This window comes from Lagenorhynchus albirostris, chromosome 2, assembly GCF_949774975.1.
Source record: "Lagenorhynchus albirostris chromosome 2, mLagAlb1.1, whole genome shotgun sequence".
Taxonomy (NCBI): domain Eukaryota; kingdom Metazoa; phylum Chordata; class Mammalia; order Artiodactyla; family Delphinidae; genus Lagenorhynchus; species Lagenorhynchus albirostris.
In genome coordinates this window covers 5,888,831-5,916,726 of record NC_083096.1, presented here as the reverse complement: position 1 = coordinate 5,916,726, position 27,896 = coordinate 5,888,831, and the positions used below count along the sequence as shown (strand labels likewise).

General features: G+C 35.3%; 1 protein-coding gene across 4 annotated transcripts in view; it reads right to left on the bottom strand.

Moving 5' to 3' along the window:
• KCNT2 (potassium sodium-activated channel subfamily T member 2) overlaps positions 1–27,896 on the bottom strand; it is a 372,961-nt gene that overhangs the window by 22,900 nt on the left and 322,165 nt on the right. For 2 of the 4 annotated variants that reach the window (XM_060142019.1, XM_060142022.1), the window contains 4 exons: positions 26,182–26,265; positions 25,154–25,282; positions 16,307–16,327; positions 424–724 (listed from right to left, as the gene is read on the bottom strand). In XM_060142019.1, the coding sequence (XP_059998002.1) occupies positions 424–724; positions 16,307–16,327; positions 25,154–25,282; positions 26,182–26,265 (535 nt within the window). The remainder of the gene's footprint in view (positions 1–423; positions 725–16,306; positions 16,328–25,153; positions 25,283–26,181; positions 26,266–27,896) is intronic. The other 2 variants (XM_060142020.1, XM_060142021.1) reach the window with 1 other exon arrangement.

Below are 27,896 nucleotides of genomic sequence, written 5' to 3'. Positions count from 1 at the left end.
CCAGGCCCTAAAATAAAATGTGGTGTGTGTGTGTGTGTGTGTGTGTGTGTAAAACAGACTTTGGAGCCAGACAGAACTGGATACAAATCTCAGTCAGGCTATTAACAAGCTAATTAGCAAGTTACTTGACTTAGTTTCCTTATCTCTAAAATGGAAGATTTTTTGTGAAAATTAAAATTAAGATAATTCTTGTAATGGGTTCAACACAGTGTCTAGAGACCTGAGCAAATACTTAAAAATTTCAGCGCTCTCTTTTTAACATTATAATTGTCTCTAGGAGATTAGACATGTGTTACTAGTCCCTTCAAACTGACCTGTGAAACAAAAATGTGATTCTTAAGTTACTAAATTAGAGCCAACTCTGTTACAACTAACTGCAAGAAATCACAAGTCCACATCATACAATACTTGTAAAGAGCATACCATATCCCACTGTAGAAAGACCCAAGTGTTTCATTCTATTTTTCACAAGTTCAGCAAGCTCTTGTCTTTCTGACCTCCTGTAGAGGTTCAGGCGCTGCTGGGTTATTTTCTCAGCTGTTTTACCGGAGTGTTTGGGACCTTTTCTGCTCAGTCTTCGGGCCCACTGCATGCTCTTCCTCCTTAGCAGGGGATGGTCGGACTGGTCACTGGATGTTGAGTTGCGGTGGTTACTTCGGTGGTGACCTTGCTCTTTGGCATCTTTGGTGTCTTCCCACTCTTCCACACTGATGGATATTTGAGACTTTAAAAGAAATGCATATTGGTAATTAGATATTTTAGGAATCATGTAGCCTGGAGTTATATTCTTATTTTTTGCTAATATCTTAATATAATTATATATCTCATGAGAGTTTTTACAGAAAGAGCAAAATCATAATCATTGATACTAATTTTCTGCTACTAAAAAATTAGAAAATATGTTTTTTGAACTTATATTTGAACCAGATAAAATATCCTTGCATCCTCCAATATAAGTTTCTTTATAAAAATAATTTAATTTTTTATGTATCAGAGTTATCTTATCAAATGACTACTAGCATAGAGTTGTTTGAAACCACAAGCAAAAGAACTAGATATTTTATAACTTTATTCAAATAAAGTCAATGTAATGGACTTTTCTCAATTTGCTCCTAGTATTTCACATGAAATTTAAATAAGGATTATAAAAGTTGTTTTATTTTTGGAATTAATAATATTTTTAAGGTTTTAAATTTACTGCTCTTTCTAAAGAAGGCATTGGCCTGAACTTTATAAAATGTGAAATTTTTTATTTGCTCATATGACCCAGAGGAAAACAAAAAGTACATTTTATTTAATTCATGCATTAATTATTCACCACATAAAATGTTTTCTGATGGAAATATTACAATATATTTCAGGAAATGTTCTCAGTTCTCAGTGAAACTGTTGTAAATATTAGTATTTCACAAATGTATTCTAGAATAACAAAGAAAACTTAAATCAGGCTATTCTCCGTAGGAGGGAAAAACAATGAACATATTCATAAAGTCTATTTTGATCTGCTCTTTTACTACTAAATCTGATTTTAAAGTAAGAAGCTTTCCTTTGATTATAGGTCCTTAGGAGCCAAAAGTTTCCTGTTTCAAAATTGTTGCTTTTCATACCAGGAAATCATATGAACTGAAACACGGTTCAAAGCAGAAAGCCTTACTTTCTAAAGCATGCACATGCAAAGGGACAGCTTCCTGCATTTTATTCTGCATAAGAGCCATGTTTAGGAATCCTGCTGTGTTTCCTGTCTGTGAATGGAAGTTTGAGCTTCAGCTACAACATGCATGTGTCGCTGGCTTCCAAACTAATAGAATTTAAATTACCAAGTTAAGTAATGTCAGGAGTCAGATCCAACAAGATCCTTTAAAAGTGAATATAAATTATGGAGGCGCAGTCAATGCCTTACACACAATTCTGAGTGCCAAGCTATGCAATCATCTCACACTTAAATTCAATAAAAAATGTAAATATTCATTCACCATTTGTTCCAAAACAGTACTGTAGAAGAGTGATATCAAAACAATTTGTTTAACCTTCATAGCTTCATGATAAGAGACTATTTCTCTCTTGTTTAGATTGAATTATTTATATATGTATATAACTAAATCACTGTGCTGTACACCTGAAACTATTGATAACACGACATTGTAAATTAACTATACTCTAATTTTTTTTAAAAAAAAGAAATAATTCAATCTAAACAAGAGAGAAATAGTCTCTTATCATGAAGCTATGAAGGTTAACAAATTATATATATTATACATATAATTTTTCAGGTTCTTTTCCCTTATAGGTTATTACAAGATATTGAATATAGTTCCCTGTGCTATACAGCAGGCCCTTGTTCGGTATCTATTTTATATATAGTAGTGGGTATATGTTAATCCCATTGGGATAAGAGAACATTTCACCCAAAATATAGAAACCTCATTTTAGCTATAGAAATTTAGGTTGGAAGTATTAAAAATTTTAATACAATGGTTTTGCAGTAATGGATACCTTATAAGTCTTAACTTATTCTAGTTTTATCTGGTTGATAATATACTGAAAATCCTCTTCTCTGAAAGTAAAATACACAAACCCTTGAGTAATATCTACCATCAGTAAAGAATATCAGTCTTTGTTCAGTAATTTCAGTTTATGTGTACTTTGTGGCAAAAATGAAAACATGTTAGTTCATTCATATTTAGATACTTGGCTTGTAGAGATTCACGAATCACAATATTAAGTTTATTTGAAGTAATCTTTCTAGTCATAAGTCCCTGTAATAGTTTGATTCCTACAAATATGTGGAAATAGTAATCTTGCCAGACCAAATACTCAAGATATGCCCATATAATGTCACTGACAATTAAAGTCATGGAACCGTAAGTTAATAAATATTTTAAGGGAGAGACTGGAGATTCGCTTCTCTTCCAGGTAGACGATACAACAATATTTGTCTTTGTGAATGCTTCCTCTTAGTTATGTGTACCAGGAATTATATCAAGTATATATTAGCTAAATAATACTGGATCTCTTATTCACCATTGTTTTGAATTCCCTAGGGAAATGATATCATGATTTATACAAAAAATCCATAGGACTCACAAGGCATTTTTATCATTATTTCAATAAAAGTAACATCTCTTTTTATATACCAGTTTAACTAAAGAGAAAAGAATTAGAAGGATTAGGGGATCAATTTTAAGAAATCTAAACTGACAATACATAGATTGTTCTCTACATGTTTGGAATTTGTATGCCTTTCTCCCATCCTTCCAGTATGACATAATAAAAAGTACTTTGAATTTTTCTGCATTAAGATACACAAACTTGATTGATATTTTGGATATTTCCTAGCTCTGTGCCTATAATAAACTGTGTAACCATTATGTAACATGAGAATAATGATACCCATCTTCTACCTCATAGAAATGTGCAAATTCATATAACACATTAATATATAAAGAAAACATGTCACCTGTATCCTTCCACACATAATAATAATATTAATATATCCTAGTAAGAATGATGATCCATAATATCAGTTACTTTGGTAATAAACTGAGTTATTCTATTGCTGGGTACTGAACATGTGTAGGCACACATGTGTGTGCCTCTGTGTTTTAAAAGAAGGTCAACTTATGAATACATTTTCCTGGTGCCATTTCATCACCTGGTTGTAACTCTACTGTGTTCCTAACATGACATCATGACCTACTGGAAATAGAGTAGTGCTAGGATACACGAACGTGCCTTCATCGTAGGACCTTTTCCTGAACGTAGAGTCAGGGTTATAGAGTGGTTAAAAGCAAGTATTCTGGCATCAGATAGAGCTCAGTTTAAATACAAGTTCTACCACTTACCAGTTCTGTATTCCTGGTTATGTAACTTAAAAGATTATCCCCAGTTCCCTATCTGAAAAATGATAATTATATTATTACTTTGCTCAAAGTGTTTTTCCAAGCAAATCTAAAAGATGACTCATGAAGAGTGCATAATATAGTGACTGTCTCAGCAAGTGTTAAGTAAATATTAGTAAATATTATGGTTCATAATCTTATATGAAAATACCATAAAAGGGAGAAAAGAAAAATAAATAATTATGAGGTGCTATATAAAAGTAAAGCATAAGTATGAAAAAGGAATGACTCATATTTTGGTGCAGTTCCTCTACCAGTGACTATATTTCATAAGAAATCAAGGTGCTATAATCAAATTCTTGGAGGTGAAGTTTCCTTGGTTAAAGTTTTGTGAAATCTGAAAAACAAAATAGGTATTTAAGCCAAAGGGGAGATTTATTATTCTGTACTGCTTCTATGAATTATTTTTCACTATTTCTATGAATAATGGGAGAACTCTGGCTTGACTTTTGGTACTTTTATTGTCAGAAGCCTAACATAATTATTAACCTGAAAAACCAAAGTTTAACGCTAATGTTTGTGAGAATGAAAAAATATATTTACATATTGCCATGGTCTGATCTGAATGTTTGTGTCCCCTCAAAATTCATATGTTGAAATCCTAATTCCCAAGGGTATTTGTAGGTGGGGCCTTTGGGAAGTGATTAGGTCATGAGGGTGGAGCCCTCATCAGTGGGATTAGTGCCCTTATAAAGGAGATCCCACACTGCTTCCTGGCCCCTTCTACCATGTGAGGATGCAAGGAGAAGTGTGTGACCAGAACAGGACCCTCACTGGACAGTGCTGCTACCCTGATCTTAGGCTTCTAGCCTCCACAGCTATGAGAGATAGGTTTTGGTTGTTTATAAATTACCTAGCCTGTGGTGTTTTGTTACAGAAGCCTAAATGGACCAAGACACATATTGTACATGAAATGATTCTAGAAACATATTTATATAGTTCAGTAAGGAAATGAAAAATTCATATGGCTACTCCAACAATTTTCATATACATTTAAAACTTCATCTTTTTTAAAGTTATATTATTTTCCAAATATTTATCAAACAATATGGTTGAAAAAAGCTAAAAGTGTATCTTCATAATAGTAAGACTGGAAAACTTTATAAAGAAGAAAATGTATCTTATGCTTAAAACAGCATAAGTACCTTAATTTTCAGAAAGGTAGAAAGTGTCAGATTGATAAGATATATGAGACATTCTTTTCCATACTTCACATGCACACAGACACACACACACAGCTGACTCTATTCAACTTCTCTCAATTTTTTATTGAACAGTTATTCATGTCATAGGTTATTGAGCATCTGTGGAACAAAGTGGTATTTTAAAATAAATCAATTCACCCAGCAGTTTGAAAGTGTTTGTAATCTGGATTAGTGGCTCCCTTAAGAATAGTTTTACAGCCTTAATAATAGACTTAAACTGTGCTAGCTGATTTATGTCTGAAGACATTCTGGACTGTTGCTAAAGAAAACAGAGGAAAATGAAATCACTGGAGATGTGTTAGTTGAATCTTATAGGAAAGAATTCCTATAAAATGTTTTCCATTAAAATAGGTTAAATTATAATAATATTTGAAAGATCATCTAAATTTAAATCTAGAAGCAACATGGCTAGTAACTCTGGGTCCCCTGGAAATTTATTTTTATTGGTACAAATCCACAGAAAGACGTTTCTCCATTTTCAATAAAGACTCAGTTTAATAAGTTCATTTAGTCTGTGGTCTAAGAAGAGATATAAAATAACTAGTTACATTGTATTTAGATGTATTTTCAGAATCACAGAGATAATTAAAGAACAAACAATATTATGGTCTAAAAAATGCTGGATTTGGAATCAAATGCTAAGTTGTATTTTTAATCACATCAGGTAAATGCTTCATGACTTTGAGCAAATCAACTGAGCTTCTTGAAAAATAGTGATCATAATGCTTATCCTGGTTTTCATAGCAAAAATAAACAAAACTTACAAGAAAATAGTAGTAAAAATCTCACCAAAATTCTAAAACCAAATAATTTCGCAAGAATTCAGGCTCAAATAATCGATTTTCTAAAGCTAATAATTTGATAGAATAATTAACATTATTCCAATCTCTTGGCTTCATCCATATCTAAAAATAAGATAATTCATCTACATGTTCTCTTAGGCACCTTTCAATTTTACCGGTATTCTATGAATATAAGGTTTACTAGTAGTAGGTAGAATCTCCATTAACTATTAACTCACCATTTCAATCCAATAACTTCAAAAGTCAATGTTTAATTTTATGTCCAAGCGAAAAAAAATTTTCAGATTCTCTAAAGATAATGTTGAATAATCTACAAATTTATGTTACTTATTTTCCACTATGGTCAGACCACATCTTTTCCTCCTCCTTCCCCTCCCCCCCTTCTTTTCTTTCTCCCTCTGTCATATGTAAGACCTATCTTTCTGTTGTTATCTGTAAGAGAAAATCAAACCTAGTCAGTTACTTTTCTATTTATGAGTTAAATCTCATTTTTGATTATTTGTTTGTTCTAAATGTACAATTAAGTTATATATTCACACATCTTTGGTTTTCCGTGTGTGTGTGTGTGTGTGTGTGTTGTATGTGTGTTTAATTAAATCTCTGCTTTCTTTGCTGTCTGTGAAATTTGAAACTTGGCTAATTTATTATCTCGATATTATTTCTCACATTGGTCATTAATTTTTTTCCTTTGAGCCTTCAAAACTGTCATTCAGAAACAACAAATGTACAAGGGTTTCAATTATCTAATGCCTTTCCTAGTGCTTTAAGCCCAGAAAATCTTACTTTTTTCTTCTTTGTTTAGGATCTTGAATACTATTATCATGAACTTGCTAACTACATGGTGGATGTTTTCCCTTAAAATTTAACTAATTCATCTTGGTTCATAAGAAAAAATTGAGAAATAATTTTGACCTAATTTTAGTTGTTTGTTTGTGTTCTTTTACTAGGAGTCTTGTAAAGTGTTTATAAATATGTAGGTGTTAGTTGGCATATATGTTACTCATTTTGTTTTTTATCACATGCTTAGGAAGTTACACTCCAAAAGAACTAGTTCAGTTTTTAAATTTTTACAGACCAAAGTCTGAGAAGCATGTTTGGAAATGGATATTAAGGGTACGGGGTAATGGTGGAAGAAACATAAAGTTGGATCGGGCAGGATTTATTGGGCTCACTAAGTGTTTAACGTTACAGCCTGGGGAGTCAGAAAGGGTTCTTAAAGTTGTAACAATTGGTACAGGAAGCAGGGTATCTAGGCCACGACTGCCAGCTACACAGTTTTATGTTGCATTTATTCAGTCCTCCCACGCTTCTGTTTGGATTTAACCAACCTAAGTTAGAAGTTTCAATAATTGGCATTTAAGGACAAGAGTATGGAATTGGGGCTCTTGTTAAAGTGGTCCTGTGTCATATGTCTCAGACTTATCTGAGTGTTTCATATTGCATTGTGTGCCTAGATTCCAGTAAGGAGCACGACTGACATTAAGCTCAGAGAATCATCCTTATCCTGTGACCAGCGTTTGTGTGTCTAAAGCAGGCATCAGTCCCCATTGCATAGAGCGTTCAGGGAAAATGCTGATACCTTGAGCATCCTACAGCTGGATTACGTGGTTGCTTTTGTGAAGGAAGAGTAGTTGCCATGCTGAGATCCACAATTCTGAACACAGCTCATTGGGACCCTACAAAATGCTTCTGCTGCTGTCGCCTATGCTTCTGGAACAATAGAGTTGCTGATCCCCATAGCAATAAGGAGAAGTACCCACAGGTCCCTGTGGCACTGCCTGGGGGTGAATTCAAAACTGAGTTAAGCCTCAGGTCCTTAAAATCTGACAAAGCAATGACAGACCCATAACTCTGAAGATACTGACTTCAGATTCCCTGGAGCAGGCGACTTATACATATGAACAGGGTAGAAAAGAGCTCCCAGAGTGTCTGCCAACCAAAGACAACAGCAGCAACAAAACTGGAGGAAATAAACAACTGCAACAGAAGTCCACAATTAGTCCAACTAGAAAATTCTTAATTCACCAACAGAGTTTATTAAGACCAAGAAAAACACAATAAAAAGGGAGCTGATTGGCTTTGTGCCTCTACAACATAGGTCCCAAATTAACTTTAACATCTGAGATGTACCGATTGGCAAACCTTTAGGGCCTTCTTTTCTGTTTGAGTTGGAGCTCAAATTATAGTTATGACTGAAGATCTCACTACTTTTAAACAAAGACCCTAAATATGGAGATTGCTCTAAAATTAAGGTAATCTCTATACTCTTAGCAGAGTTATCAAATATAAAATAGAGGACAAAGAGGTATGCCTCATCTTAACCATTAGAGCTATTTATCGCCTTGCCTAAATTTCCCATGGTCATAACACCCATGGCCCCAAAACATCCCCTAGTAGACATGAACACTCTTCCAATGAGTAATACATTAAAATTAAATGAAATAAAACCTTTGGTGCTTACAATCAGTTGGACAGAATGGGACCCTATGAACCTTCTGTCTGCCCAATATAGTTAATAAAATCTCTAAGGATTGTACAGAGCTTTCAAGGATTGAAACCCATTATAAGAACTATTTAGAGAACAGATGATAATCACCGCTGCTTCTCCGTTTAACAGCCAAACTGACCTGTTCTTAAACCTGTTCTTAAACCTGGGAAGAATGAATGGTGCCCCACAGTAGACGGTCCCAACCTTAGTGCCCCACTCCCACATATTAAGGCACCATGCCCAATATTGTTGAAATTACTGAATCTATTCAGTTGGCAACTGATAAATACTTTGCAGTCATAAATTTCACTAATATGATTTGTTTGGTGCCTGTTTTGATGGACTCAGCCAGTTTCCCTTCACCTTCGAAGGGACACAGTACTCCACTTAACTATACATGGGGCACCTCAACAGCCCTGCAATCACACACAGGCTTCGCAGGCAAGATCAACACTGCATCCAACTTTCTCTGGAATACAGGTATGTCATGACATTGATGACTTATCATTCAAGGAGAGTCATTTGACACCCTCATTCAGGACACAGAAACATTCACAAAGGAGCTCACGAACAGGGATGGGCCACTGTCTCACACAAAATACAAGATCCCCTCAACTTAGGAATATTTCTAGACATTATTTGCTCAGTCAAGGGGTTCTCTATCCCTGTCACTGTCGAGAAATAATTATTGATCTGTGAGTACCGACAATACTAAGACAAATCTAATACTTTTAGGCCTTTGGGTTCTGGAGACAACGTATTTCTCATTTACAATTTTTTTAAAGCTCATTTATGCTGCTACTCACAAACTGGCCTACACTGAATGAGGTCCATTACAAGAAAAGACTCTAAATTCTCTCCAAATTGCAATACAACAGACAACTGCATTAGTTTCACCTTTCCCTCTTCTGCCTCTACCCCCAGATTCCTTCACTGCAGAGGCCTCCTCTAGGACCTCCTGGAGACTCTGAACCACTCACAACAGCTAAGTTGTCCACAGGCTTCCAGTGCAAGAAACTGTCCTCCTTGGTCTCATGCTCACACCATCGGAGCAGCAATTACAAGGCATGTATCCATAAATATTTACATAAAATTAAGGGTAATATGATAATTAAGGGCCAAAATTTATGACAGATGTGGTACAAAGAAAATTATATAAATTTGAGTAGATTTGAAAGGATGACTCCATGTTGAGAAGGAGATCTGTGTCTGATTTCAAGAAACATATACTGAACACTTGTGCAAGGCACCGTCCAAGGCACGTAGGATACAATAACGAAAAGATAGATGTGGTTTAGCGATAATTCCCTAATTTCAAATTTTATACCTCAATATCCTCAGTTGGAGAGTATGACGTAGAAGAGAAGTGAGAAATTAAGAATATGAGAGAAGGTAGAAAAATGGATTATCTTGGAGTCCAGGAAGATGTATTTTTCATGGAATGGAAGGGGTGATGAATATTGTCAAATAGTTCCTACTGTAGCTTTTCTTCCCTCTAACACAGGGGTCCCCAACCCCCGCACTGTGGACTGGTACTGGTCTGAGGAACCGGGCCGCACAGCAGGAGGTGAGCGGCGGGTAAGCCTGAAGCTTCATCTGCCACCCCCATTGCGCACATTACCGCCTGACCCATCTCCCCACCACGACCCGTCCATGGAAAAATTGTCTTCTACGAAACCGGTCCCTGGTGCCAAAAAGGTTGGGGACCGCTGCTCTAACATACATGTCATAAATAATATCTATCATTACAGAGACATGAGGAAGAGGAAGAAAAGTTATAAAAGGTCATTACTTTATCTAGGACCATAGCATTGCCCTATGATGGAAGTTTGTTTGTTTGTTTCTTTTAATAAAGGTTAGGCATCTTCCACTCATATAAGTATGTTACAGAAATTATTGGTGATCTTGAGAAGTGAATTTTCTAAATAGCAAGTTGAAATATTTACTAGTTAATATGTCTAACATAATGTTTTTCTGAGTTGTGGTGTTCAGAAATACGTTTTAAGTGTTCAGTGAAATTGCCTTAATTATGTCATGTTTCTATATCATATAGCTCTATCAATGCGGCAGCACTACTTTCTTTCATTGTTTTTCTTATGAACTCAGGTGACCTTTCACTGTGCAACAGTGGAATGTTTTTATCTTTTCTGAAGCTATAACATTTATTTTCTCCTCAAAATAATGTATTTTTAAGGTGGAGTAATAATATTATCAGCATCAAAATTATCATTACTGTACATTTTGTAACTACGTTTTTTGTAGGTCTCAAGGCATCTCTTCACTCTTCTAATGGTTATTTAATATTGACTGTTGTATTTCATGTTGATATGTGTCTGGTAGGTTAGAATCAAAGTCTGGCTCAAATCTAGACTAATTTCATCCTCATTAACTTTTAGTTCATTAAGGAAACTAAAAAGCAGTTTTCTTTAAGCAAATGATTCATTTTATATCTAGAGATAACCAAATGCGTCAACATATTTTCTTTCTACATAAAATGTCCTTTTGGGGTACATATGATTTGTTTTTTATGTATTGTACATACTTATATATGTGTGTGTAGAGAATTTTCTTATACACCCGAATAGTTTTAAACTCCAAATTTGACTTATAAACAAAAAATCAATAAATGGAAGAGTACTTATTAAGCACACAGGTTCAACACAGCAAGAAAGGAAGGCATTCAGTTAGTTTACATGATCAGAATCATAGTTTCATTGCCAGTTCTGTCATCTTCACAGTACAATTCTCACTCATCATTTTCTAGAATTTTCTAGAATTACAGGAATACATAGCCTAAAGCAATGGTTTCAACCACATGTATATGTGTGTGTGTAGACCCTACTTACTGTAGGGTAGGTGAAGGGGGCTATCATTCTATCACCTCCAGAATCTTACAGTACAGAAGAAAACACCTAAGCATATAAAGTTATGAAAAACTATTATAGTGAGTTCAATATGAGTATAGCATCAATTCCACCATACCCAAACATTTTACACACACACACACACACACACACACACACACACACACACAGAATCCTCTTCTCTTTTTCAGCATTTGAGAACCACCACCATAAAGCATATAACAGTTATGAATAAATGAGACTGTGGAAAGAAAATTTCTATGATACATGTAATGTCTTAACTAAGGAAGAGATTCAATGGTATAAGACTTGGTAGATATGAATATTTATATTCTTATGTAAAGAATCTATATAAAACGGTATTATTGATCCAAGTATACTGTTGCTGAGCGATCATCACTCCCTTCTTAAGACCTAGATGGCTTAGATCAACCTTATAACTTTCTATTCAGTTCTGATTTTGTAGACTCCAGCACCCATGCAACAAGAAGTTGTGATTAAAGGCTTACTTTACTTCCTGTGGCAGGGTAAAGTGAAAGAATGATGTCGTGCAGTTTAAGATATTAAGTGAACAGAAAGCCATGACTATGTAGTTAAAATAAAACAAATAGATTGGATGCATTTAAATAGCTTCTTGCTAATAAGTGTGCCAGTGAGACTGTTTTTTCTCTTTCTCCCTCCCCCAAGCCACACCGCATGCAGGATCTTAGTTCCCCAACCAGGGATGGAACCCACACCACCCCCTGCAGTGCAAGCTCGGAGTCTTAACCTCTGGACCGCCAGAGAAGTCCCGTGCCAGTAAGAGTCTTAAGTTAAGGTACGCAAATAATGCAAGTAAGAAATGCTTTCCTGACATTGAAAATAAGATAAGAATTAGTAGAGCTAGGAAATATTATAAAAAAGAATAATAAAATGGACTAAAAATATTCGAGTCAAATTTTTATAAGAGAAAAGTGAAAGAAAATTACAGGTGAGCTGAGACCCATGGTGTGTGTGTATGTGTGTGTGCCTGTGTGTGTATGAATTAGAATGCACTTGAGGTTAGTGAATATATTTACTTTTGATAATATTACAAGGTATTTATCCAAATCACAGGAATACTTCCTATTATTTCATTTATAAATTTAAGTGTATTGACACAGACATTTTCTGAAGCAGTGTTATCCACTCAAAAACGAAGAAGCAGTGAAAAATGATGAGATCTATGTTACTCTATGTACGTTGGCACAGAATTGTTTGCCATTAACTATGAACGATTCACTTAACACATTTCTGCCTTTTTTCTAACTGATGAAGTGATAATAATAAACCTCCCTACTTAACCTCCACTCTGCTATGTGTTGAGAATTGCCCAAGTTCACACACAGCTAGTAAAAGTAGGAGCCAACTTTTAAACATAGATTATCTGGCTCCATGTCTAGTGCTTTTACGGTCAGACAAAATAATTGAATAAATGAATCTTCCCAGGAACAGGGACAGAGGAGAATAAAGAATGGTTAGAATATAGGAACTTAAAATTCGGTCACAAGCAATTGACTTGGTATGACAGGCATCAAACATCCACGATTAGGCATTGTTAATCTGTGTGTATTACACAAGACACTGAAGGGAAGAGAATTTGGATATTGTAAATCCACCCAGAAGTAATTAAATCCAAGAATAGGCATGAAATGTTCATGTCCACTTTCTGGTATGTTTACTGACTCATTCCAAGCACCTAGATGAGAACATCTGGACCTTGGTGGTGCTCAGTAAATATCTGTAATTCTGGAAGATTATAAGGCAGAAAGTATCTGGCAGATAATGAGTTTGTTATTCATGTTTAGGAATTAGAACAGGGAGGGCAGAGAACAAAAATTTGCCATCCCTCAACCCCGAAGTAATCATTGAAACCACAAGATACATTGAGTGTTACAAAGCTATGTGTTGAAAAGAGGAAAAGCCTTTTCCAAATCCCCAGTTTTGGTTCAAGTGGCAATTCCCACGTTGATTCCCAAACAAAGCACTTTGGGATCTCAAAGCAGATGGTGGAAAAGAGAGAGGTGGCCAGAAATTGGTAGAAGCTCCTACAGCGAAACCTAGTGATTAAAAAAAACAGGCTCTGATGTCAGAAAGTGATAAAGTTCAAACCCAGGTCTGCTACTTCCTAAGTTTTTATTTTATCAAGTTAATGTGTCTAAGTCTCTGCTCATTTACAAGTGGGAATAATATCATGCACCGTATTAGCCTGCTGGGCAGATTAAATAAAACAAGAAAGCGCTTAGCATTGTTCAGGGATCGAGATTAATGCTCTGGGAGAGATGACCTGCAGTGAACTTTAGCCCATCCTTAGGTAGAAAATGAAGTACTTTCTGAAATCTAAAGATGAAGCCCCATCCTAGGGCAGGAGGTGAAGGTGATCGCTGCCTCTCCTTGGGGTCCTGAATTCTAGAGCCAATCCCGAGACAGGAGATTAGATGAACCTTCAGATGGAAGATCACAGTAGCAGCATCTAAAATGAGCTGTTATAGGCAGAAACTGAACAGCAAAAAAGGGGAAAAAGAAATAAACCAGTGCAAACAGGGAAAATAGGAGTAATTCATGATATGAAAACTAAAGATAAGAGAATTTTAAGATGTAAGAGATAATGAACCCTGTTAAAGGTTCTACAGTGCTTAAACAAATTACAACTAATTTAAAAGGCCAATGATTTTGGCTAAAAGAGATTTTTAATAATTGAAGAACAGTACTGATAAAGTAGTGGGGGAAAAACTGGGAGATAAGGAATAGAATGGACAGCATGTATGAAGTCTTCTGAGAGTTTAACAGCAAGAGTAAAATAAGAAAAAACAGAAAAAAAGGAGAAAAATTTCTTGAGATTTGGGGAAACCTGAACATATTTGAAGGGAGAGAGAAAAAACCAAAACAAAACAAAACTAGAGGTGGAAAGGATGGAAATTGCTTAAGAAAAAACTGGAATTACAAGGATAAGCATATTTTAATATCTAAAGTACAATTAGAGCTTTTTCTTCATAAAAAGGATTGTGAGAAGTATACTTATATTGGAAGACTCAAACTTCCCAGCAAATTAAAGGGAAGACACTTTATTTATATAGGGAATTGACTGGAGGATTTTGAGACCTCGAATAGTAACTATGAGAAAGAAAGCAATCAGAGGAAAAAAGTTATGAGTCAACTTGTAATTGGCTACGAAAAGTCAGAAATGAGCCAAACCTTTGATTTTCTGCATCTGAAATGGTAAGTTAGAGAAAAGAGGAGATAGTGAAGCTTGACATCTGAATAAAAAGTGAAGAACAACACTTTGAATCAACATGGAAAACTACAATAGAGCCAAAACCTACATTTAAAAAATTAACTTTACTTTCAAACATGAAGCTATAAAGTTTTTTCACAGATGAAAACTTTGTTCTTACTGGGACATGGTGTGACCACTAACTAGTGTTTCTACCACCATGGAGCAGATCTGGACTCACACCCTAGAAAGCCTTCAGTACAGGCAAAGTGAAGCAACTTGGCTTGTGACATGTTCCTAAAATACTTCCTAAAATAATGTCTGCCAGTTCATTATAAATAAAATTAAATTTTATTTGTGAATCAGGTCAGGTCAAATGCTGGTATAAATTTAAAATTTTAGAAATATATGTTTGATCTCATTTGAGCTGAAAGAACTACAAAACATATTCTAATAAAGCAACTGTAAGAACCCTAAGACGAGCTCCCCAAACCTTGCATGTGCCAGAGCTGTGTTCTGCATTGAACTAGAACTTTAATCTGCACCACCTGTGGTGGTAGCTGGAAGCCCTGAGCAGCTTCATGCTAAACAAACGTTCCTATTTTCTACGTACCATCATGTGAAAAAGGTCGGAAAGCATCTAAAACATTTTTCTTACATCCCAAAGTGAAGCCTCCTTAGTAAATATTTAGTAAATTCCAAAGGAATACATATATGGGAAAACAAAATTAGAATATTTAAAAATATAATAAAGCTAGAGACTATTAAACCTTAAATAATTTAGGATGCTCAAAATAATTTAATACACAGAATTTGCATTTATTACATGGATTCAAATCTATGATGTAGAGAAAACAACAAATGTCTGTCAAAATGTTGGGTATAATGATAATATAGAACTTCTCTCCAAAATTCAACAAAAGCTCAAAAATAGACTCGTACCTTTGGTTGGTAATTTTGGCACACAACTTTTACACTTGTGACTGTGTTCTCCCAGTGGGCTGAATGGTACCACTGCTTTGACATTCAAAATGCAATTTTTAAAGTTGAAAATGTTTGTATTTGTAATAGTTTCTTTAATTCTATTTAATGCTTGGGAGTTTGTGTTAAGTACTAAGGCCATAATGACAATTATTTATCGTGATTTAGATGAAGAAAATGGAAAATAAAATTTAAAAATGCAAATCACATGAAGATAACATCAAGGGTTCAGGAATATAAGAAGTGTATATAAACATACATAATGTGTTATTAAGAATTTTTTTATTGTAGTAAATCAATGATTATCACAGGTTAATATTATCAAACATTAAAGTGATGGCTTCTTCATGACAATAAATTAAAGCTATTAAAGAAAAAATTCAGCATTAAAAAGTGTCCCAGAGGAATCCATCACAGGTCCTATTGTTCCCATAACCATTTCTAGGGGGTCCAGCCTACATAAGAAGCAAACTAAAGGTATGTTTTATATCAAGACCCCCATTCCCTTTCAGTACCAGCTGATTGCATTGAAGGTGGCACCTCCCTTGAGGACAATCTACAGCCAGTAAGTGACTAGCTGGTAATGACACCACACAGTAAAATATGTGACTGGATTAATACATAAACATAATTTGAAGACAAACAGGTAAGATTTGGAATATTAGGGAAATATAAATACACTAACTTGAAAATAGAGCATTTAAAAGCATTTCACCTTACTTGTTTTCTTTTAAAATCTGAAATATTGAATTCAATCTTTAATATTCTTTTCATTTAATAACTGAATTAATACATTAGACAATTTGAGGAAAGGGAGACAAACAAAATACTTACTTGTGATGCTATTTCTCGACACTGACACAAAGCGAGGGAAAAAGAAACACACAAAATACAGTTTAAACAATGACTAAACAATACATACACAAACCAATCAATAACAGGACAATATATGACAGATACCACAGAACACATCATCTAATTATGTGTTTGATTATTTATCATAGCACTTTTGAATATAATTAGGTAAATAATAAGCTAATATTTTAAAAATTTGCTAGAAAGTTGTTCTTGTTAGATGTTTTTTTCTAAAATCGTCTGAGATTTGACAGAAAGTTAATGCGGTGCTAATAGAAAATAAAACAATTGAAAAGAGCTTATGAAAGTACTATATTCATGAGAGGATATTGACATAATCATTGATATTCAATAATCACTATTCGTATTAATAGCTGTACTATTTAAAAAACTTTAGACCTTATAATAAGATTGTTTTTTCACCTCCATGTATACATTTAAGTAAATTTATAGAAATAGATTTAGTTACCACATAGGCTATAGAGGATAAAAATTGATCTGCCCAGTCAACATATAAACCCTAAATATTTAGGGGTTATACAAATCATGCTATCTTTTTCTTAGGAATAATATTTTCATTCCTCAAGGTAGAAGTGAAATTTTCAATTATATTCTTTGGTGTAATATAACTCAAGTCTAACCCATTATCTAGCATTCTCACTATTGTTACAAATATAAAAAGTGCATAATAAATATATGAATATAGCCTCCTTGAAATTATTTGTCTGCAGATTCTTAACAATTGGCCCAATGAGTGAGTGAATAAATGCAGAGAATGGGCAGCTCGAGTTTCAAAACTATTTTATCTAAATCCTTACTAAAATCATTGTATTAATGTAATTTTATAAAATGAAAACTTTGTTTTTTGGGGTTTTTTTTTGCGATATGCAGACCTCTCACTGTTGTGGCCTCTCCCGTTGTGGAGCACAGGCTCCGGACGCGCAGGCTCAACGGCCATGGCTCACGGGCCCAGCCGCTCCGCGGCATGTGGGATCTTCCCGGACCGGGGCACAAACCCGTGTCCCCTGCATCGGCAGGCGGACTCTCAACCACTGCGCCACCAGGGAAGCCCGAAAACTTTAATCTTAATAATATATTTAAAATATTACTTTCCAATTTAAGGGAACCCTCCCTTACTGTTGGTGGGAATGTAAATTGGTGCAGTCACTATGGAGAACAGTATGGAGATTCCTTAAAAACTAAAAATAGAGCTACCATATGACCCAGCAATCCCACTCCTGGGGATACATCTGGAGAAAACCATAATTCGAAGATACGTGCATCCAATTTAATTGTAAAAAGTTAATGGTTGTTAGATGGTTAACTATTACCTATGCACATTTTTTAAAAATATAGGATTTATTGATGATGAAGGTGAACAACAGAGTAACATATTCCACAAATTTATTGGTTATACTGTAAAGCTGTTGGTATTTTAATATGCTTTAAAATGACCTCTTTCTAATTTCTAGTAAAATCTTCACTGGTTATGGTTCACTTCAAGAAAATGTGATTTTTCACTACACTGGAAAACTGAAGGCAAATACAATTTCACATTTTCTTACCAAAAAATGAGAATAAATATTTTTATTAATTCAGAAGTTTTCAGATTTTGGAAAGTATTGTATACTGAATAGTAGGTAATACCTTCAGAGGGTCTTGGGTAGCATTTTATAATAAAAACACTTCTGTAATGAAAAACATGAATATTCATTTTAAGGGGAATAAGTAAGTATTATGAAAAATCTCAGAACAGTTAAAGTGAGGTTTTGCCACCAAATCAGTTTAGTAAGCTTTCTGAATTTGAGAATTATGGAGAAAATACTGTGGACAGAAATACTGTTCTCCTTTGTCCCCAAGAGAAGCACGAGTCCTTGTTGATTCTCTATTTAGTTTTTGAACCAGAAAAGTATGGTATTTGTAAAACTTCCCTGAAATAGACATGTAGAGAGTGGTCTATTCTAGCTTGGTGTTGTACAATTAGGTGAAAAGGGGCTGACCCAGCTGTACCCTACTCTCCACGGACTGATTTTCCAGTCCCTGTACGCACTCCCACTGTATGTTTGTATGAATCCTCCTTCCACCAATTTATAGCCCACAAGAAATAACTGAGTAAGTGTGCCAGGGCTTTTATAAATTTCATGATTTTAACTATGTGTATTTTTTTATCATCACGTGTCTTTGAAAAGACATCTGCAAAGGGATTTAGTGCTTCCCCTCCTCCCACAGCCAAAGCAGTGACATAATTTAACTTTTTTCTCTATACACCAAATATGGGAAGATATTGAAGTCAGATTAGGAAACGATGTGGCATGAAAACCTGCATCTGCCTTTAAAATGTATTTTTTTCAACTCCATGAAAAAACAAGGAAGCAAGACCTAGATTTTTTATGTTAGCTTATCCTTCCTACATTCTTATATGAAATGTTGGCATTAAATTTAAAATATTTCATATATTTTGAATAGAATTGAATAGAATAGAATTGGATATTTAAAAGCATAAATTGAAGAAAGGATCGATGAGTGAGTCTGAAAATGAAAGTTTACAGCTGGAAATGTATTAGTTGTTTTTATTAGTTATACATACATAGTTTAAATAGTCAGAAAATGTTACGGTTTGTTTTGAAAAATAGCAGCTCCCACCATGATCTCTTCTATTTTCCTCTGGTAGGACCCAGCTACTTTTACTCTTTTAGCTAGACATGTAGGTCCTTATCTTTGTGTCTCTATATAGCATGCTTGACTGTCATTTCTTAATTTTTTTGTCAGTTTCTACTTTTATCTATTGACTTCTCACTCTGGAAGAAGAGAGAGTAACTATCTTTTCCACCCACCATTGCCATATCCCGTCATTTCAAAATGGTTGAAGTATAATTTTGGTTAGATCAAAATTCAGGGCATATTATGACTACAATTTACAGGTGAAATACATGGGAAATGTGGTTACTATTCATTGCCTGCATACTTTTTTGATGTTGGTGGCGGTGATATTGTATTCCTAGAGTTAATTAATTAATTTTATTAATTGCTTCATTAGATTTGTACTTGGTAATCCACCCTGAACTCTTTGGCAATTGTCTAATCTTTCTTTAAGACAGTGAGATGCATCATGTATCCTACGGCTTCCATTTTCCAGAAGAAAAATTTTCTGAAGCTTTCTGACCTGCTCCAGGTTTCACTTCTTGCCTGGTGGTCCTTTCATCACCTTCTTGACTTTTGCCTTGGCCTCATACTTGTTGCCAGGTTTCCATAAAATGTCTGGTTTCTTTGCATTACTTCCTCAGTTTACTCATTACTTCCTCAGTTTACTCATTCATTTTGGTGGAAGTAATTTCCTTAGAAAGCAGGCATGGGAGCATATGTTTGGAGAAAATTTTGAAATATGATTAATTCTACCCTAACACAAGTTTGGTAGTTTTGTCTGAATATGGAATTCTAGTTTGGAAATAATATTCCCTCAAAATCTCGAGGGCATTGTTCCATTGTCTTTTGGCTTGTAGTGTTGCTGGTTGAGAAATCCAAAGAAATACTTTGAATGTGACCTACCCTTTGGTTTTCTCTCCCATCTCTTTTAAGATCTTCTCTTTTCCTTCAGTGTTCTGAAATTTTATGATGCTGTGCCTTAGTGTGAGCCTATTTTATTCACTGTGGTGGGCCTCTGGTGACCCTTCCCATTTGGAACATGTTCTGTTCTAGGATTATTATTAAATTATTAAACTGATATTTCTTCAATTTGCTTTCATTTCCTCTTTAGGGAAGTCTTAAAATTCAGATCTTAGACTCTTAGACCTCCTGGACTAGTTCTCTAACTTTATCTTATCTTTACTATTTTCCATGTTTGAATTTTTGCTCTAGTTTCTTGGTGGTTTCCTCAGCTTTATGGTACAAACTTTTTCACTTCTGCTCACGTACTATCAATCCCCAAGAGTTCTTTTTTATTCTAAATGTTCCTTTAAAAATACAGCTTCCTATTCATCTTTTATCCTTATAATATCTTATCTTTCTAATAATATTAATTACAGCTTTTCAATATAGAACTTCCCTAATACATATTTGACATATCCTATAATTCACCCACTTCAAGTGTAAAATTCAAGGATATTTTAGTAAATTTACCAAGTTGTACAACAAACACCATAAAAAGATTTTAGAATATTTCCATCACCCCAGTAAGTCCCATCATGTTCATTAACTGTTACTCTCCATTCCCTCCACCTCACCCTGTCTTAGGCAATCACTAACCTACTATCTGTCTGCATACATTCACCTTTTCTGACATTTCACATACTTGGAATTATACAATATGTGGTCTCTTGAGTCTATTCTCTCACTTGACGTAATGTTTTTGAGGTTTATCCAAGTCACAACACATATAAGCATTTTGTTTCTTTTTATTGCTAAATGGTACTCCATTGTATGGCTATACCACATTTTGACTATCTGTTCGCTAGCTGAAGGACTTTTAGGTTGTTTCTAATTTTTGGCTATTATGAATAATGCTGCCGAGAACATTCATGTGCAAGTCTTTGTATGGATATATTTTCATTTCTCTTGGGTAAACAGGAGTAGAAGTCTTTATTATATTTTATGTTTTATATTTCCTTTCCCTCAGTGATCTGTCTTTCTTACAAGTTCAGTTTTTTCTTTCTGTTTGTTTATTTTGGTATCTCTATTTCATTCTATTCCCTGAAATAGGGAATTTTGAGTTGTCTTCTTATATTAAGAGTATAGGGCTAATAAATTGATTGAAAGCTCTGGGTGGGGTGTTTTTAGTGTGAGTTTCAGGGTCCCCTGACTAGATCATTGACCTGGAGACTCTCCCGTGTCTGTATCATTAGGCCATTCACGTGGCTTGGTCAGATTCCCTGGGGAAGACTCTTCAATCTGCTGTTGAAGGGTAAAGTACACAGAATGTACCTTTGCACTTAGCTCTGTGAATTCACTGTGGTACTACTGCATGCAAACGTGCCGTGTCTCCCAGTCCACAGACCATCTGTGTACCCTCTTCATAGAGTCACCTTTCAAACTGCCCCTGCGGGGTGAGGGACAGTAACACAGCTCTGTGAGCTGTTAGGGAGAATGAGGACCTGTGAACCATCTGAGAAAGAAGATGCCAGATGTTTCAATTCTAAGTTGTTGCTGTTGTTGTTGTTGTTTTTTTTTTTTTTTTTTGAATATCTTGCAATCTAAATGGCAAGGCTTATTTTTTTTTTTTTTTACATCTTTATTGGGGTATAATTGCTTTACAATGGTGTGTTAGTTTCTGCTTTATAACAAAGTGAATCAGTCATACATAAACATATGTTCCCATATGTCTTCCCTGTTGCGTCTCCCTCCCTCCCACCCTCCCCATCCCACCCCTCCAGGCTGTCACAAAGCACCGAGCCAATATCCCTGTGCCATGCAGCTGCTTCCCACTAGCTATCTACCTTACTGCGTTTGTTAGTGTGTATATGCCCATGACTCTCTCTCGCCCTGTCACAGCTCACCCTTCCCCCTCCCCATAACCTCAAGTCCGTTCTCTAAGAGGTCTGCGTCTTTATTCCTGCTTTACCCCTAGGTTTTTCATGACATTTTTTTTTTCTTAAATTCCATATATATGTGTTAGCATACGGTATTTGTCTCTCTCTTTCTGACTTACTTCACTCTGTATGACAGACTCTAGGTCTATCCACCTCATTACAAATAGCTCAATTTCGTTTTTTTTTATGGCTGAGTAATATTCCATTGTATATATGTGCCACATCTTCTTTATCCATTCATCCGATGACGGGCATTTAGGTTGTTTCCATCTCCGGGCTATTGTAAATAGAGCTGCAATGAACATTTTGGTACATGTCTCTTTTTGAATTATGGTTTTCTCAGGGTATATGCCCAGTAGTGGGATTGCTGGGTCATATGGTAGTTCTATTTGTAGCTTTTTAAGGAACCTCCATACTGTTCTCCACAGTGTGGTGTTGTTGTTTTTGCCGTACGTGGGCCTCTCACTGTTGTGGCCTCTCCCCTTGCGGAGCACAGGCTCCGGATGCACAGGCTCAGCGGCCATGGCTCACGGGCCCAGCCGCTCCGTGGCACGTGGTATCTTCCCGGACCAGCCCGTGTCCCCTGCATCGGCAGGCGGACTCTCAACCACTGCGCCACCAGGGAAGCCCCCAATTCTAATTATTGAATGGAGTTTCTACCTCCTGAAATCTGGTGTCCTCTTTTTTTTCCTTATTTGTTTTCTTTTTATTTATTTATTTTTGGCTGCGTTGGGTCTTCGCCACTGCACGCAGGCTTTTTCTAGTTGCGGCGAGCGAGGGCTACTCTTCGCTGCAGTGCGCGGGCTTCTCATTGCGGTGCCTTCTCGTGTTGCAGAGCACGGGCTCTAGGCACGCGGGCTTCAGTGGTTGTGGCACGCAGGCTTCAGTAGTTGTGGCACACGGGCTTAGTTGCTCCGCGGCATGTGGGAACTTCCCGGACCAGGGCTTAAACCCATGTACCCTGCACTGGCAGGCGGACTCTCAACCACTGTGCCACCAGGGAAGCCCTGGTGTCCTTCTTTAATTAAAGTAAGAGAAAAATTGGCATTTTGGACAACGATAAATTATTTGAATTCTAACACTTGAGTATTCTCGAACCATTTGAAATCTGAGAGAGATGGTGGAATGTATGAGCCACTCTTTCATTTCCTTAGATCCACTAAGCTCTTATTCTGTGTTTTTATATAATCAGGAAAAAGAGAATGTTTCCCCCTTTGCACAAAACCCGATGTCTTTACTGAGTTAATACTGAATTGATGTTCCCCTCTTTAAAAAAAAAAAAAATAGAACATCGACTTAAGAGATATTCACCTTATTGGTACTTTTGCATCTTGCAAAACTATAATTAAAGATAGATAATGTTCATCATGTTATCTATCTCTTAAATATCTCTAAATATTCAATGTCTTAAGTAAGGAAGCACATAATATACTCATTCTTTTAACAGCGATCAGGAAAAACAAAGCTTTCTCTAGATGAACTTACATCCTTTTGTGTATCAAACTACAATTATTATAAAACTCAACAGTTCTATTTTTGATTATTTGCCAGGAAAATAAACGTAGAACTCCTTTTCAACTGTAGCAGTCACTTCATTTTAAATGTAAAGTAGCATTAATTTCTCTGCCCCTATTAATATATTTTGCTATAAAAGTGCTTGAAGGTCCTATTTTTATCTTTAATTATTTAAATTGCCTTTTTTTTCTATAATAGGCAGAATATAAAATCTAAATAAAAATATGTGTTCCAGAAGATGAACTGAATTCAGTATAGGAAGACAACAGGTATTATCCTCATTTAACCCAGTATCCTTTTATTTTTCCAAGGATGTGTGCTTTTAATATAAGCTAAAGGGTTGGGGGTTTATAAACATTTTGCTGGTTTGTGATAGGAAGAAATGACCAAAATGTAACATTAAATACTCCCTGATGACAGTACAAATACTCAAGTACTCTTTCCCTATCTGTACTGTAAACAACATACAACAACATCCCTTAATAATACATAATGACTGAACATGGATATGAACTTGCCCAAGGGCAGAATTTACCATGTTCAAATTCACAAAGTACATATTATAAGATAAAAACAGGATAGTATTCTGCTGTGTGAAAATCTTCTTTGTTCTTATCAAGTTCAAATAAGAAATGGTTAATTGCTCAGGTGTGAAAGCACTTTTTTTCTCTTAACCTTTCATCAAATAATAATTTTTTTGATGCAGTGTTCTTTAAATTTTAGGCGTATCTGGCTAAGCTGTCTTACACATTTAACTTTCTGGTATGTTTCTCCCATCAATCATTCCTGATTTTCTCTGATTTTGTCTTGCTCTTTGTGGTGTGAACCACGGGGACCACAGCCAATGACAAACTCAGATTCAGTAGCAGAGCTGGCAATAAAGCTTCTTTTAGCACCTCTGAAGCTGCAGTGAAACCACTAAAGAGCATCTCAGAAAAACTGAACTATTTTCTTCCGGCCTCAATATCACTTACTTAAATGTCAAACTATAAATTATATCAAGAAAATAAAAATCTACTCCATTACTCTTATGCTTCTTATAAAGCTCTTCTTTTCCACACATGGATTCACTGATTTTAATCACAAGCTGGTATAATGATTACATGACTATTAAAATGCATGTAATTAATCTGAGCCTCATAGTTGAGGTTCTATTTTGCATAAGACCAAAGAAAGAAATGGTTAACCAAAATTTTGAATAACTTTGAGGTACCTGAAGAAGTAAAAATCTTTCAAGAATATAAACCGTAAGTTGGAACCACATAGTGTGACCAAATTAAAATGTGAATATGTTTTTGGTCACACGCAGGCATCAGAAATTCTGTTCCATTTTCATAGGCTCTAGTTTGCTTTTATAATTACTGAGCTTTCCTCTGGGAGGGTCTGGCACTGATCCTAGAGTTTTTTTCTTAGCTTCAAAGTAGTCCTCAACCTAGAGCTTGAAAAATGTGAGTTTCATGCTTCCTAACTCATCTTTGTTTTCCCTCTTTCCAAATGCTAATATGTGGAGTTGAAGATTATATTAGAAAACTAGTTTGCTTGCCCTGAGAACTTTTCTTATGTATCCAAAGGTTACTTAGAATTAACTTACTTCCTGAAAACCTACAAAAGACATCCAGAGCCCAAAGTCCACAAACTCTAAAACAGTCCTTTAGCCAACATTATTTTATGAAATTCCTGACATTTACATAATTTAATGACATATTTCAGAAATAAGTTTATAGGCTTAGGAATGGCAGTATTCAATAAGATTAAACATTAAGACAGGAATATTTTGATATTTCCAAACCTCAGATGTAGTAAGTTTTTGAGATTCAGTCCTGTAGATTCCAATGGGAACATCTCCAGTAGAAGAACATAACTTCTGATACAGTCTGGCATAAGTCCTGATCCATAAGTCATCCTCGGTGATTTTCATCTACAATCATATGAATTATTTACATATCAAATTTTTAAGAAATAACCCAATGGTAATTTTTCACTCTTTAAAGGTAGATTTTATTGATATTTTGAAATCTCAAAGTGACATTCATAAGTGCTTATACATGTATTAAAGTTTTTTATTACATTCCATCTCAGCCTTATCCCTGGGTTCACCCAAACTTAAGAAACCAACTGCTCCATTTGTGGCAGCATGGCACTGTATTAGTCCCATATACTTGGAATATCACTGGTAATTGATTGGGAATTGTTGGAAAACCTGTAAAGGCTTCTTTGAATGTTGCAATAACCTTAGTGGACAGGGTCTGCTGATGTTACAAATCTTGAAGTGCAAAGGACACTCCAGCACAAAAACGAATTGTCCATCCAAAGTTCTACTAGTACCCATACTGAGGAAGATGTGTAAAAGTATGGAGCACAGGACTCACAGACAGGAGGCATAAGTGCTGCTCTCTCTTTGCTAAACATGAATTTGAATTTGTTAGCAAGACACTTCATTAAATACACTTAGGCATAGTATACTTATTTATAAAACAGAGAGGTTAAATGTCATGATCGCTGTTTACCTTGGCAGTGTAGCATCCTATGTCAGAAACTGTCAGTCTCAAATACCTGCTAGAATTTTGTACAGAACGGCTACCTTCAGGATCATTTTTGTTCTGAATTTTGTACAGAATAGCTATCTTCGGGATTATTAATTTAATAATGTTTTCCCTAAACATTGTTTAAGGGATTAAAAAAAAACTAGGATGCTATTCTTTGAGCACATATTAGAAAAAAATAAATAAATGACATAGAAGAGTTAGCCAAAGTACATTATAGATGGCTTTCAGAATTGCCTGTCAGAATAATCTACACCAGAGATTAGTAACTTACAGAGCAAAGAAACCCCGATCCTGGTGTAGTGTCCAATCCCAACAGAAGTCTGGTGATAGAAATCATGTAGTCCTTCACAAATGACTGCAATATAAACAAAATATGTATTTATTGTGTGTAGGAAATACATAGAATAGCTTAGAGCATGAACATCTTATCACATCTTAAAGGTTATTTCTTGTAACACATCATTAAGCCCCCATAAAAAAGGAAATAAAAATCTATCTTGCCAGTGTCCTCAATACACATGTACAGTTAAGCTGTCCTTAAAGAAATATGGGAAATGATTATTTTCTAGAATATCCGGATATGCTTAAATTTTATGGATGTTATTGGATGTGATGAAAACATTTTTAGATTTTTAATAACAAAAACTAAAGCCGAAATATAATAGAGAATGTTTTAAAAAATCTAAAATGACTAAAATTTACAATGAAATATTTCAACCGGTATTTGGTTTTTTGTTAGGATTAAACTTGATGCTAGTAGAATATATTTCTATATAATATTAAGTAAATCTAAATATTAGTGAATTAATAGGTTAGTATTTTTTTTTAAATAAATTTATTTATTTATTTATTTTTGGCTGTGGAGGGTCTTCGTTTCTGTGCGAGGGCTTTCTATAGTTGCGGTGAGCGGGGGCCACTCTTCATCGTGGTGCGCAGGCCTCTCACTATCGTGGCCTCTCGTTGCGGAGCACAGGCTCCAGACGCACAGGCTCAGTAGTTGTGGCTCACGGGCCCAGTTGCTCCACGGCATGTGGCATCTTCCCAGACCAGGGCTCGAACCCGTGTCCCCTGCATTGGCAGGCAGATTCTCAACCATTGCGCCACCAAGGAAGCCCAATAGGTTAGTATTAAATACCATCAGGAGACTATTTTGTTTGCTAACATATATTTTGACATGTTGTTAGAACACTACTCAATAGTTCGAAGATTAACTGAAAAATGCTTCTAGTTTCTTCAGTTTATTTTTTGGTCTGAGTGAAAAGATAGACTTTCAACCCATACAAGCAAATTTCACCATGATATGTAACAATTACTTCATAAATCATATGAAATTACTGCCTTGAGTTTGATCGTCAGGTGTTAACAAGTGAAACATTTAAATAATCATCTAGGTATTTTGCACCCTTGTTGCTGCAAATGGCATTATTTTCTGTTTTTTTTTTATGGCTGAGTAGTATTCCATTGTATATATGTACCACATCTTCTTTATCCATTCATATAGAGATTATCATACTAAGTGAAGTAAGTCAGAAAGAGAAAGACAAATACCATATGACATTGCTTATATGTGGAATCTAAAATATGGCACAAATGAACCTATCTACAAAACAGAAACAGACTCTTAGACATAGAGAACAGACTTGTGGTTGCCAAGGGGGAGGGATGGGCTAGTAGATGCAAACTATTACATTTTTTTTTTTAACATCTTTATTGGGGTATAATTGCTTTACAATGGTGTATTAGTTTCTGCTTTATAACAAAGTGAATCAGTCATACATAAACATATGTTCCCATATGTCTTCCCTCTTGCGTCTCCCTCCCTCCCACCCTCCCTTTCCCACCCCTCCAGGCTGTCACAAAGCACCGAGCCAATATCCCTGTGCCATGCGGCTGCTTCCCACTAGCTATCTACCTTACTGCGTTTGTTAGTGTGTATATGCCCATGACTCTCTCTCGCCCTGTCACAGCTCACCCTTCCCCCCCCCC